Consider the following 15,568-nt stretch of genomic DNA (forward strand, 5'->3'; position numbering starts at 1 on the left):
AAACCTTTGCTTGAATGTAAATGTCCGCCATCTTGAAACATTTTAAGACCGAAACATTCGGTTTAAGACCGACCACTTCCGAGCTATGTGGTGCAAGTACTGCTTTTGTGCCAAGTTAAGTTTATATATTTTTAAATTACAACATTTATCGTGTACACAAGCTCAAGTTATATTGCATAAGCACATACACAGACATATGTATAAATTATTTAAATATTTGGATTATTGTGGTTTTAGATTTTGGGGGTCATAATCGCAGAAAATCCAAAAAATCTCTCGGTCATGAACGTGATTGCAATAGGCAAATTTTTATGAAAAATACCCAACAATTATATAATATTTGCAAGCTGATCTTAGATTAATAATTTTCTAAAAAATGGGACATTTCATCACAATAAATAAAAATAAGACACTTTTTGGTTATTTACATGAATGATACATTGTTAATTACAAACTGCTAGTCAATTTAACAAGCAGCTTTTAAAACAACTTATTTTTTAGTTTTCTAATGCTAATTAATTACAAGTGGAAAGAACAAGTGCCCTAATATGTACAATATATGAAGCAGTTATTTAAATTGTGTCAAATAGTATAAAAAACTAAAAGAAAAATAAAGGAATGCATTGAGTCATAAGCAGAAAAAAAACGTTTTCCAAGAACTGTTTGTCAAAGTGTTATAATTTTAATATTTTAAGAACAAAATTATCATATGAGTCTGAACTATGCATAAGTCTACATTAAGGTAACAATGATCAATTTTTAATTTGTTAGTTTAAAAACAGGAAAATGATAAAAATGTTTAAAACAGAAGACCTTAGTATATTTTTTTTGAACTCATTATTGTTTTTTATAACCTTCAGTAGCTAATTACTTAGTTTCTGTAAACATTACCATAATATGTGCAGCATGGTAGTTTATAGTTATAAAGACAACCAGTTCATTTGTGAATTTAATTTCAGCTTTATTGAACAAAACGGAGAGGTTGTAAAAATACCTTCAATAAGAACACTCGGACATGAGAAAAATTTTCCAAGAAAGAAGACATACGATTGTGTCAGGAGCCATAGCACAAGATTAGAGCATCCTGCACAAAACAAAGCGATAATCAACAGAACAGATGTGACAACAATTATTTAATAATAAATAAATCTGTAATTAAAACTAGAGTATGTGGAATTTTAGTGCTAAAGCTGAACTTAAAGTGAGCTGTAAATTACCAAGATAAATTAATGTGCCTAAGAAGCTGATAAAAATGTAACAAAAGTGCGTAAGGCCAAACAATAAATTTTTACAAATCAACTTTTTTACATTTAGTGTATAGGTGAATCTTTCCAAAATATTTTATGAATACAATTTCTGCCTATAGCTTACAATTTTGTTTAATGCTGGTTGCCAATAATATTTAACATTTACACTGCCCACCCTACATATACCATACATACCCCTCCACCCAAATAATAAGTACAATAATTAGTGGCAGTGTTATTCAAGATATACAATGCGAGGTTAGTTACATTATAATGGCTGAGAATTGTTGTGTGAGCAGATGTACATTATAATGGCTGAGAATTGTGTGAGCAGATCAAGATGGCCACTGAAAACCTTTCTTCAAATTCCCAACAACTGTAATACTGTATTTAACCCTTACGACGAGTGCAATGGTGACGATTTATCGTAACCAGTTGTATTTGCAGGAAATGCTGTGCTCTATCAAATTATGTCGCTAGCGAAATGCGATCACGGTATTTTGTTACTATATGTTTCTAAATAGATTTTATAAACAACGAGCTAAAAAATATATTCCACCAATCAGTAATTATCAGCTCCAGCAAAAGCCTCAGACTTTGAAAACACAAATTTAAGTAAGGGGGGGCGCAAAGGTCCTTTTAGGACTAAGCACGGGAAAACTGTCCTTTTCCAACTAAAATACAACACTGTCTCAGTTGGATCATGATTACGGTGTCGTGACAAGTAGCGGAGCCTTTTTTATGTTATATAATTGTGCGTTTTTATTAATTTAAAATGTGTATAAGCTAAATTAGATACCCCAGCAGGGATCACTTCTGGCTGGTTTATACCTTCCATTTGAACCCACCACTGGGCACAGCAAAAACCGATGTGTCACTTCAATCTGGGCAACCTTATGGATGTCCAGGAGCGGCACATCACTAACCGCATATGTCGAGATTCTGGGGTTCATGGCCAATTTGATAGGTCTAGTCTACTGTGGGAGATGACTGTTGGAGTTGGTGGTTTGTTCCCTAACCTCAGGTTCTTGCTAACCTCACCAAGAGTATGCCACCCCCTGCCTATTTTGACTGGAGAGGCTGGTTCAGAGCTGGCCTCCCCTTCTTCAGGGGGGGACATGACTTTGAGATGTAGTGCCCTAATTCTTCCTCATGGATCTCGATAGGAGGCGGCCCCTACTCCCTAACCTTACCTATCCTGAATATCCTAACACTCCGGAAGCAGCGCAAAGGTTCTTACAGGACTAAGTGCAATTTATAAGCTTCTTGTCCTAATTAATAAAAAAGTGATGACAGTCACATAAGAAAACTTTTAGAAGATGTTTGTGCCCATTATACGTCCGAGTGTCCATGTTGTAGTTTGTTTGAAAATGGTCAGATTAAGGTTATGTTTATGTTTGGAATTTCATAGATAGTTGGGTGTTTCTTTTTAGTAAGTAATGTTATATTACACATGAATACATGACTTCGCATTGAAATTTTGAAACATTGAAGAATTAAAAGAAGCTTTTTGTGGTTAAAAATAATTTTTAACTGAATGTTTTCAAAAACTCGTGTGTTTTTAGCAAAACAAACCTCTAGCACATGAATAATTTTTATAATAAATTGTGTTTATTGTACAATATTAGGTTATTACACACAATTTTAGGGTGTTTTTAAATGATCTTTATCATAAAAGCATTAAAATTAAAAAATTAATGTTTTATAACAGTTATTTTACCTTTAACTGAATTTTTGTTTTTGTTTCTGTAGAAAAGTCACTGTCTCAAGTGGTTTTTAATTTTAAAATTATATAAACATCTTATTGTTGTATATTTTCAATTTATTTACCTTTCAAACAAATTAAAAGGAACTTTAAATAATCAAATATAAATTTTAGGTGAATTTTTTTCTGAAACCTTGCATTTTAGTAAAAAAATCTCTAGCAAATAACTATTTTTTACAAATTGTTTTATGATATTACACATAATTTTGGGCTGTTTTTATCATGAAAGTATCGAAATTTCAAAATAAAGTTTTTTTATAACAGTTATTACACCTCGAACTTTATTTTTATTTTGTTTCCATATAAATGTTGCTGTCTAAAGTGATTTTTTAATTAAAAAAAATATATAAAAAACTGAATGAATAATATTTTTTTATACATAATTCATTTACCTTTAAAAAGAATTAATATGGAGCTTTTATGATAAAAAATCAATTTTGGGTAAATTCTTTTCTAAAACCTTGTGTTTCCGTCTAAAACCCACTGGCATTTTTCGCAGTCTCACAAAAAATAACTCAGCACTTTTCAACATGGATATGTTTTTATCTCTGGCACTAAAAGGGTAAATAATTTTACTTAGATAATTTTTAGAGAACAAAATTTTTTTATCTAGTCATTCAAGCTGTAAAAGGACCTGCCCTACCAGGAAAACATTCTTTACATTTATTTCAGGTCTATATATTTTTTTAGATGTATGGTTTATTCTTCAGTGTTGGTAATGTTTAACCCTTTCCGGGACAGGCGGCAATATATTGCCGCCATGGATCGCATCTAAAAAGTGCCAGGCGGCAATATATTGCCGTTGGTGGCATGCGCGAAAAGTGCCGGGCAGCAATATATTGCCGCCTTGATATTCGTCGTTTTCTTAAATAAATACGACGTCAAATGATTTAAGTTTTATGTTTTTTTATTCCCTCGTATATTTGTAGATAATTAATATGAATATCATTTTTATTTTTGAGGTCTATGCATTTTTATTTCGTAATTGTCATGTGACATTATCAGCTGACTCCTCGATCTATTGTTGTTAATTCTTTATGATTTAGTGTAATCATACTATTGTATGCTGGATTCTTCTTCATTATTTTATTTTGTGGTTGTAAATATTAGTAGTGTTAGTAGTTACCTGCTTAGCTATTGTGTGTAGTAGTTACAATGACTGACAATTTGCGATCTCACGCGAGTGAAATTGTAAGTAGCATATTTGTAAATAGAAAAAGTGTAAATAAATTTCAAATAAAATTGTGTAAATATTTCTTGGCAAATAGTGTTTTTAACTTTATTGAAACTGTTTATGGATCCTACAATCATCTGTTTACCGGTACATCCATAATGTGAATATTTATTTTAAGTTTCTTGCAGTGTAAGAGTCAGTTGCTTTATCATTTATAAAATGTTGCGAAGTACAATTATGCGTATTTATACAAAATGTGTCATAAAAAATTTATTTATGAGAGAAATAACACAAAATTTGGTATGGTTGTTCCTTTCTAAATGTACAATATAATAACATAGCTTCCCACAGTAAAATTATTTTTCCTTTTTTAGTTATTTACAAAAAAAATAAAAAAATAAAATTTTTTTCATGTAACCATTAAAACATTATTTTTTTTTAAATTTTAAATTACTTAAAACTACATCTATATAATTTTTTGTTGATAGTATATATCTATACGAGTAATTTGGTGCAACTTTTAGGTCATTCTCTAATTTTTATGAAAAGTTATAAATTTTAATCTAAGAGTCTGCAAAATCGCCAATTTTAGCCTGGCACTTTTGACTAGTCACAAGGGGATATGATATGTGAAAAAATTTTGCAACATCTCATATTTGGTCCTGGCCCTGAAAGGGTTAAGCCACTATGGTATTAGGACCATTTCCTTACTTGAAATCAATTCAACTTCATGTTTGGAAAAATGAAAATCTGGTTTTAGGTATCTTTGACTTACCTTTGCTTTGGAGTACAATATATTTAACTTCAAATTAATAGACATTTCCTTTAATTTTCATGTAGTGTCATATTTTCACAAAATTAAAATATTAATATTTTGTCTCCCAGGTTCCTCCTTTTGGACTACACTTTCAAATTTTATGAAGAAATATGAACACAGGTATACAAACAGGATTTAAATGTCATAATATCTCCTACAAATTTCTTTATTCTATATGACGCAAAATTAAGGTTCAGCATTCAAAAAGAAAGAGTATAATAAATATTTAATAAAGTTGAACATTGCCAATGAAATTATTACATTAAGTTTTAGTTATATACATAGTGGTAATTATTATACTGAACTAAAAAACAAGATTCTATTGTATGTTTAAATTATCACAACTCACTTGTTTTAGGCGTGAGGTAGACAGAAATGGCTGTGATAGGATCATGCGATGGGTCCCTGTAAAGCTCAGTTACAAGCAGGTCATTGTCCTTCATACGGAGTGGAAACTTCTGCATGTCTTTCCATTGAAAACAACACATAACATTAATTTAGGCTATTTGTTACAGAAAACAGTATATAGCCTATATTGTTGGCAAGTGTTACCTGTAAGACACTTCTTTAAAAGAATTCAAGAATACAGTATTTGGAATGATTGTTTTTTTTTTTTTTTTTTTATTTCACTTAACCCTTTTAATGCCAGACATTTTTTCAGTGACCATTCGAAAAATGCCAACCTGTTTTCAAAAAGTACATGCGAAGAATGCCAGGCCCTTTTTCCATAATTTGACAACTATTTAAAAAAAATGTATAACTTTTTTATTTATTGAAGGAAATTATCCATTGAGGTGTTGTTTTTTATGTCATAATGTGAAGTGTTTGAAACAAATGAGTATTAAAATTTTTACAAATTTATATAATTTATATTTGTAAAAAACAAAAAATAAAAAAAAAAACAAAAACTTTAAAAAAAAATTAGTTTGAACATATAAAGGTACCTTTATTATTAGCCTTAACTAAAAAGTAGTTACTGGAAATTGTACTATATTTAATTGTTAACACACACACTTAATTTGAAGAGAACTTGCCTTGAAAAATAGTGAAGTTACAGCGTTTTATTGAAAACCTTGTAAAGTCCACATTTTACAGTAAAATTCAGTAAGACTTGGTCAGTTTCATTCAAAATCACTTTATTTACACGTGTTGTTTAGCCCAATGTATAAAATTGTTTGTTGAAATAATAAAGAAAGTAGTTTACATAAAATTAAAATTAATTATTTACAATATAGGGTACATAATTTAAAATTTTTTTAACACTTGTGTTTTGCCGAAGCACAAAGTATGAATCCCCCTCTTTTACTCATGGTCAAATCTATTTACAATAATCACAAAACTAATAATAATATAAGCAAACTGAAATAAACAAAAGAAAAGCATGAATAATTCCCATTAAAACATAACCTAGCAACAACGTATTACCACAGAAACCAGACGCTCATTGAATGATTGGACGTAAATGAGGTTGAAAACAGCTGATAACGTCATCACATGTTGAGTTTTTATCAATAGTAGTAGTGTCTAGATACAGTATGCAAAGTTTAGTGGCATTTAGTCAATAATTAAAACTACAATATAACAAAAAAACCGGACGAGCGCCCCCAGCGCACGTCGGCATTTTTCGTAAAACCTAATGACATGCGCTCGCGGCGCACGTCGGCATTTCTCGAATAAACAGTGACGAGCGCTCGCGGCGCACGTCGGCATTAAAAGGGTTAACAATGACAATTGTATGTAAAAATTTTCTGTCATTAAAAACAAAGAAATCACCCTGAGGTTAAAATATGAGATGATGCAACATCTAAGTTTCCAAGTGATGTAAGTGGTCAACTGTTGGATGCTGTTTTTTTGTTAATTTTTGTTTAAAAGCAACAGATACGAGTTCTTGGAACGTTGCATTAGTTATTTTTGTACTTAAGAAATGTATGAAATGCAATTTTATACTTCTACATTACTTAACCCTTAAGTGCTGAAGATTTAGAATGCATTTGAATTTTTAATTTTTTTTTGTCAAAGTTAAGTTTAATTCTCTTTCTCTTAGAACATAATAACAAAAATATTTTAACAAAAGCACAGCTATAACTAGTAGTAGCCAAATGACAGTCACATTGTACGTTTGACCACATACCATGACACGTATCACCAGATGAAACAACGCATAAAGAACAACACTGGTTTTTTATTTATTGTTGCGAGTGACATGCATTCCAATTTGCTACCTGACTTTCATAACTGCATAAATGTTTGTCTACCTTCATGCATTCCTGCACTTTTGTGTATTGTAATAAACACATCAATCTATTGGGGAACTTGCACGAGTTTTATTCCTTGTCAGCGTGCAGGGCTGAATAATCTTCCCCGAGCTTTACTCCTACTCTTTCTAGATGCTAATGATCACATAATTGTTTGTTTTTCTGCTAAATGGCAGTTATCTGCCAACCTGAATCCTTATGAGCAATCATTCTGTTTAGTTTTGTTATGTTGGCACACTGGAACCACAACTAAAAGCTTGTTTTGTTATTTACATTTTCTCATGTGTTCAATTTTCGTCACTTCAACGTTCTGCACATCATGTTCTCAATGTTTAGTGTTTAACTATTTATAATTGTTGAATGAGTCTTTAGTTCATAGATAGTTCATTTGTACCTGTTTGAACAAGAAAATTTGCATACTTCAAGACAATAGACATACTTGGACGGTGATAATGAAATTACAAAGATATTCAAAGACTCACACAAAAGTGAACTATAAAAAGTAAATGAATAGTCATTGCATGTAATATAAATAGTTTATTTTAATTATCATTTTAATAATAACAATTTAATGTAACAAACAGTTTATCTCATCTCCGAGACAAATAATTCAGGATCATCTTATAAAATCATCAAAAAGTGAAAAAATGCTTAGGTAAATGAATTTTGGTTCTTTTGTTATTAAGGTTTGTAATTAAGTAATCCAATCCAAATTGGTTGTCCTTGTAAAGTAATTTTGCTATTTTGAATAAAAAAATCATTGAAACAGATAAACAAAAGAGTTATAGAATACTAACAGTCACTTTTGATATTTTGTTTTTCTAACTAAAAAGTGTAAATAAATAATAAAAAAAATATTAGAGGAGGCAACAAATATTATTGTAGAGCAAAAAATGGACAAAAATAACCTGAAAATTCTACTAATTTATCTGTAACCAAACTTATTCTATTAAACCATTGCGGATCAACGACGTGAGGGTGACGCGGAGCGAGGCGTGGACCAAAAGCACAATGACGTGACCCTCACGCGGATGACGTGGTACGGATGACTCATTTGTTTTGAACGCTTATCGGTGTTATAAGCCTCGGAGATATTTATTGTCTGTTTTCCTGGACTGGCTTTTTTATCTTATCTCTGGTACTCGTCCACAAATACTTCCCTCGTTATCGGTCAATAACGTTATTATTTGCGACAAATAGTTTGTCTGAGGCGTACAGTCGTGGCGTTCGATTTTCCTTTGCCTCGTGTGCGTGTACGTAAATAAAATGGGTGACAATTTACGATCATCTGAATTAGATAGACTATTATTAGAAATTGGAAGTGATAAAATTGATGTCGATAGTGTTATTGAGGATGGAGACGGTTCTATCACGCGTATTTGTCCACGTTTACGCGGATACTAATGTTGACAGTGACGAGCGGGCTATCACACTAAAATCCACTACTAAGACAAAAGTCTCAATACAGTGTAAATATTTTGTAAATATTAGATTAGTTGTTTCTTGAAGTGACAGTTTTATTACAACATTTTTTTATTGTGTAAAACATTTGATCCGTCCTACATCAAGCAGCTACAACACGCAAAAAACGTTAGTAAAAATGTTACGTACCTGTATTTTTACATTTTTTCTAGTATAATATACTTGTCTAATATGATCTGTATAATGTTTATACAACATAAATAACAACATAAACAAACAAAACATGTATAATTAGCGAGCGCGCTAAGCAGGCAGGTAGGCATGCAAACACTGCGGGTGCTGCGTTGTAATACGGATTAATTCGTACTCTAAGGCCCGCGCGCGCGCGCCGTTTTCACGATCGGCAATGGGTTAATATTTTAGTAAACCCATGCATTTTTGCCAACATTAAATCAAACATTCAGTTCTAGAGAGGCTAGGTTAATTGTTTCCTCAATGGGTTGAATTAAAATAAGAAAATACGGATGTATGTATGCCATAATTAGAGCAATTGGCATACATATGACATGTCCATGAGTATTATATGTATGCCGCACTTCAAGGGTTAATGTATTATAGGAATTCTCGCACGTAAGCAGTAATTCTTAAATGGCTATTCAACCTGATAACATAACAATTTGACCACTCAACTTTCAATGCCAAAGGTTCTTTTCTTTGTTAATTAGCTAAAACTGGCGAGGTAAATTTGATTTAAAAAGCATTACATCAATTACCATAAATCAAGCAATTTTTAAAAATATTGGCTATTAAGGAGGCTTTCCAATAATAACATTTCAACTGAATTTAATATTTTAAAAATTAACTTTGAAATTGTTGTATTTGATTTTCATTTGTGTAATGAAAAAATATTACAAACTCCTTTTTAATGACTATTTTGCATTACTTTGTTTTGCGACATGCATGCAAAATTTTAAGGTCTTAAAATGTGTATGGGATATTAGGCTAATTGTATGGACTTTTATGTACGGGGGCTTATAAATATCCAAAGACTGAAAAGCATTTTTCATGTTTAGCATAATTAATAAGTTGTTTCATTATTTAAAAATATTTTGACTAGCAGAAGTGAAAAGTCATTTACAACTAGGACACAATCTGATTAAAAGAAGCCAGAAGATAAATAAACTGATTTCTCGTAAGATAAGCCTAACTCATATCTAAAAGTCAACCTGAGTTGTAATGTTCTACAAGGATCTATTTTCAGTCCATAGTTTGTTCAAGTATTTAGTAAATTGTACTTGATTATTGCTGGATACACCTGCCTTACAACTTTTACGACAAGGAAATGCCAACCAAAACTGTTTTTTAAAGAAAATTTAAAAATGTCAAAAAGATATAATTGTTACGTTCAACATTGATATGATCTTTAGTATTACATGTTATTCTAATTTTTTATGAATTATAATAATTGAAAAAGCTAAAATGTAAACATAGCTTTTACCTTAGATGCTCAGGAGATCATCTTTCATCATTCAGTATTAAATATGGAACTAAATAGACAATTTATACCTAGAAGGTTGGAATACAGTATGTCTACAAGTATTAGTAATTCAGAGAAAACTGAGTGTAACTAACCTATATAGTAGATGGCACCATTATTGCAGCCAAGTAGCAGGAAGGAGCCAGCTACATCAAAGGAAGAGATGGGGACAACATCCTGAATCTGCCAGTGCTGGGTCATAGCATGCCACACACCAATCTTGCCAGTAGGCGACAGTGCTACCAACTGGCTGCCGATGAAGAACAAATACTCCACTCTCACGTTGAGATTGAAGGTACCTTGGAAATCATACGTGATTTTGAGCTGCCTGATCAAAATTCTAGTATTTAGAAATTCAAAAATGAACTAAAACCTTAAAATGTAGTCAATAAAACCTTAGGTAATATATTCAGCAGTATCTAAGGGTCGTATTTAGGAAAACCTATGCTATCTGGTGAAGACATTAAACTTAGTAAGGTCTCTGTGCGTGATATATTTCAGTATACAATATACAAGTTTATGATCCGAAATCTGGATGTGAATGTGATCCTGCATATCTGAAGTATTGATAACGCCATTCTTCCTGCACAAAAGCCACCTCATCCACTGTAATGTGGTAGAGTTCCTTGTCATCCGTTTTGGCTCATTCACCAACCGAGTTGTGTTATTTTCTTCCAAGAGGTAGGTGGTGGTAGACACTTAGTTTCACAAGAAGTTAGAAATTTTTAGTGTCCCCAACATAGTCACTTATCTGATCTTGACCGCTAAGTCAACAAATAAGGAGTAAAACAGTACGTACATCTGACACCTGGTGATCTATATACATCACCATGTAAAGCCTACTCTCTGCTCTTTAATCTTCAGGACAACACATCTGTGGTCCATTCAAGGGACAATGCTTTCTGGTGAAGTATATCTTTCTTAGACAATGCTATTTTTAATGTAAATAAACTCCACTACCTACCTAACTTCCTTTTGTGTTTTTATGTCTACCACTATACACCTAGAAATACCCTGATATGTTGTGGTTATCTGAGTGTTTATTCCAGGGATTAAGTCAAGTTTCGGCATGAAACATATCTAAGTCTTTACGAGTGAACACATTATGAAGAAACTTATGTTCACAGAATGGATGTTCAGATAAGTCCCCAATTGGCTAGTTCCCCAAAATAACCTTGTTTACTAATGGAATATTTTCTCAAAATGTATAATTTTGTAGTTTAAAACCAGTCTTGGTGTTTCAACCATGAGCCAACTTACCGATGTTTGTGCGTGAACCATGCTCTGAGATGCCCCAGAGCCGGATATGACTTGCATATGAAATAGCCACCATCTTAGACGCTGCCTCACCCTGTGCCGCACCTCCACCCAGCTTAGCATTCACAGCTACCCGTTCTATACAGCTTTCTATGTGTGGTGATGTAAACACAAGCTGCCACCCTGTTGAGTCCTTCAACCTGCGGTAGCCAACAATGACAGGACATAAGAAGGATATTATTTTATAATAATTAATTGATAAAATTTAAAGTATTAAAAGAATTATGAAATAACCAAATAAGACCGATAACATAAACTGTATAAAACAACGAAAATAACAGTTTATAGAGAAAACAGTTCGGACACCAAGAGTATAGCATTCCACTTACAGCACAGCTAATCACCTCATAGCTTCATATGATTTTGCTCCTGATCCACAAAAATCGACAGGAGACTTTGATATGTATTCAATAGTGACTGTTAGGAAAAAATTGTAATTATACACTTTAAAGAAAAATAAAGTGCAAAGTTGATTAATCTTATGTGGCAGACATATTAACCAATAAGTCTTTTTAGTCTCTAATTTATTAAAATATGTTATTGTACAATTACAGGGTTGCTACAGGAGTCCATTATTGACAATTTCCCTGACTTTTCCCTGATTTTCAGACCAAATTTTTCATTTTTCCCTGACTTTTTTCGACGCAAGCCCAGGGTTTTTGGCAATTAATGGGGTGGAAAAAAAAGCAAGTGTTGAGGCTAACAGGGTGGCAAATATAAAAAAGCTAAAAATAAAGTGAACACAGTTTAATACGTACAAAAAGATTGACTTAAATGATCTTTTACAACACAGAAGTAAAATACTTTAGAAACACATGCACCATAAGTAATTAGTAGCACCATAGAAATTACAGAGCTAAAGAAGGTACATAATTAAACATCAACTTTTAAATCACAAAAATTGTTCAGGTATCAAGTACAAAGCATGTATTTGCTTTACTGCAGGAACTTTTTATAACTTAACATACTAAAAGCACCTTTCACAGTTGCATAACTGTTAGTACGATTTTTTTACAACTATAAAAAATGAAAATTATTGTCAAACATTGTCAATTTGCTACCCAAGTTTGGAACATAAGAGACGTAATTTCGTCATTCTACACTAGTAATCTCACTAGTTTTCTCAGAAAGAAACACTTTTGCTCTCTTTGCCTTTAAATCTGCAATTTGTTGCAAAATAGCTTCACTTTCTAGAGGGGGGGGGGGCTTCGGATGCTTTCTCTGCTTTCTGCCTTTTTTGTTCTTCTAGAACTTTCACCATACTCTGTCCCGAGCCCTCCTGAACATCTGAATCATTTTTGGTTCAACAACAACATTATCAATTCCACCACAAGATTTTTTTTTATGCCATCATATACTCTACGTTGTGCAATGAGCGAGCGTGGTAATGATTTTCTACTATTAATTCTTTGTTTACAGAAAAAAAAAACCTCTCTCTACAAATGCCTGTTGTGACTCAATATTAGGACTTTCTGTATGAAGGAGTACAGGTTGGAGTAAGGCATCTTTCCCCTCCAGAAGTGATCAATGCGCTGTCACTTCTGCGGTACGACTTACACCAATGTTAGTTACATCAGATTTATTTGTAAGAGTTCTAAAACTCGCCCTCAACCTTATCAGCTGCTTGGACCGGATATCCAATTCTTAGAGTGAAAATTTTGAACACACTTTTCCAGTCTGTTTCTAGAAACACTTAAATGACTAGCTATTAAAAGCAGGATCACAAAATGTGTGACATTCTTAGTAAGGTTATACTTTATAGGACGATTTTGGTAACAAGGCATATCACATTATTTTGACCAAGAATATTTTTTTTACCAAATCTGTCTTAAATTCCTTTACTGCATCTGTACTAAGATTGAGTTTCTTAATTTCAGCCCTTACCGCATTCCTATTCCAACCTTTTACACGTTTTTCTCTGCTACAAAAAGTTGGCAGAATTTTTGAGATCTACATCTGTTACTGACTTTGCTTTGTCAAGGATGTCACTTTTGATAAACTGACTCATAAGGTCCTTAATTAGTGCACTGAGATCATGTACAGAAAGGGAATCAATTGGTTCTTTACACTGATAAGCTTTAAGAAAGGGGTTTTGCAATTGCTGTGCAACATACATAAAAAAAGGCAAGCCTAACAGGTAAGATTTTCTCTTTCAGTCCTTTAGCCAAATTTACTATAGGCGAGTCTGTCGCACCGGCCGGGCGGGCAAGCCGAGCCGCCTCGGCTGCCTGCTTCATGCGCTGCGTCGTCTGCAGGCTTGGACTCGGCGCGAGGGGGCTGGCAGTAAGTTTATTTGTGTAAAGGGATTTTATATTTTTCCTGACCAACGTCGAAATTCCCTGACTTTTTCCCTGACTTGTAGACCTCGGGATTCCCTGACGTTTCCCTGATTTCCAGTCCTGTTTTTTTTTCCCCTGACTTTTCCCTGACCTGTAGCATCCCTGAATTAAGTAAGTGGTTTGAAGAATAAAATAAAAATTGCAATATGAACAAATCCATTTAATGTTTTAAGCATTTACAAATGTTGTACATTTAAAACAAACGTACTACAGCTTAAAATAAATAACTTTTAGGTGGTAAGCGGTACACATTAAAAGGGGGTTTTCTATGTCTATCGTAAAAAATTAAAAAACTACTGTAAACATTATTTACTTTTCCTCTCAGGTTCATATCCATTCCCAGCAGTATAATTACGAGTGTCATAGACATAATATGATGTATCCCAAACATTCTTGAGATATGAGTGTCAATCATCAATGGAACCAATCTTGAATCATTGGAATGCCTAAGTTTAAAAGGCCAATGGATGGGTTGGAACCTTGAAGTTTGAGAAAACCAAAACTGTATATTTGTGAGTATTTACTACTTTATATGATTGTCTATAGAAAATTGCATGACATTTATTTTAGTTGAATAGTTTCTGAGATTTCAGTAAAATGGCGAACTGAATAAAATAAAGCATCTTTTAAAATGTTTTGTCAATAAAAATGATAAAAATGATTTATTAGGTTGAGATAATCAAACTGTTGGATAATTGCAATTTGTAGTAGATTACCTCCCACTCTTAGGCAACAAATAAATTTCCTATGGAAAAATTGAATTAAATTTGTGGCAAAAATTTAATTAAGAGTTATTTTGATTTATTATGAGTACAGTAAATATTATGAAATAGCTAGTTCAAAATAAGTGGACCATTACTATAGCTCGAATTTATTACAAATGTTAAAACAATTTGAAACGCTAGTTAGCTGCTACCCGCCAGACTTTAGAAGCTTTATTTACAACATGGGTAAAAAGTTTAAAACTGATTATAATTAAGAACGTGTAACAGATCAAAAGTTGAAATTTACATTTCAAATAGTTCGCAGCAAGATTGGTACGCCGAAGTTGTGTATCACAAACAGCTAGGTGATTATTACATGAAAGACTAAAATAATTAATAAAGTAATAGATAAGTCAGAACTGGAATCTCAAGTTCTTTAATTATGATAATCATTCAAGAAATTTAAAATCTATTGGTGATATTAAATAACATCAAGGTAAACTCAGCGACATTGGTTTTTCAAAATATGCAATGAGCACGTACATTGCGGTTAACATAATCTCACTTTGAACTGGAATCCACGTCATATAACAAAATTTAATACCTTAATCTTAACATATGTCGGACATCCATTTAAATCAACACCACATTAGAATCAACATCACATTTGGAACTTCGTCATATGGCATCACCAACGTTGTTGGGCAATACACCGTAACAATAATACTTGAATAACCTCACATGGCACAACATGGTAAAGTTAACCCTTTTAGGACCGCGCGTTTTCAGATTTTCTATGCCTAAAAGACCACCTTGTATTTTTAAAAAGTGTAAGGGTTTGGGGAAAAAATTGTATATTCTAAAGTAGTGGAGATATTTCAATAATTTTTTCAACAATTTTTTCTGCATGGAGTGACTAACAATAAGAAAATAGGTTTTACTTTGTGCAAATCAAAAAAAGGTTTGTTAACACCTATAAATAAAAAGTTTT

At 32.3% G+C, this 15,568-nt stretch overlaps 1 protein-coding gene across 1 annotated transcript in view; it reads right to left on the reverse strand.

Moving 5' to 3' along the window:
* Nucleotides 1-905: 905 nt before the first annotated feature.
* The window catches only part of LOC124371906 (BTB/POZ domain-containing protein KCTD3), a 30,852-nt gene continuing 16,189 nt past the window's right edge, over nt 906-15,568 (reverse strand). Inside the window, exons 5-8 of the mRNA XM_046830275.1 lie at nt 11,478-11,674; nt 10,313-10,516; nt 5,353-5,469; nt 906-1,084 (exon numbers count right to left, since the gene is read on the reverse strand). Coding sequence (XP_046686231.1) covers nt 921-1,084; nt 5,353-5,469; nt 10,313-10,516; nt 11,478-11,674 — 682 coding nt within the window. The 3' untranslated portion in view covers nt 906-920. The remainder of the gene's footprint in view (nt 1,085-5,352; nt 5,470-10,312; nt 10,517-11,477; nt 11,675-15,568) is intronic.

This window comes from Homalodisca vitripennis, chromosome 1 (genome assembly GCF_021130785.1).
Source record: "Homalodisca vitripennis isolate AUS2020 chromosome 1, UT_GWSS_2.1, whole genome shotgun sequence".
NCBI classification, from domain to species: domain Eukaryota; kingdom Metazoa; phylum Arthropoda; class Insecta; order Hemiptera; family Cicadellidae; genus Homalodisca; species Homalodisca vitripennis.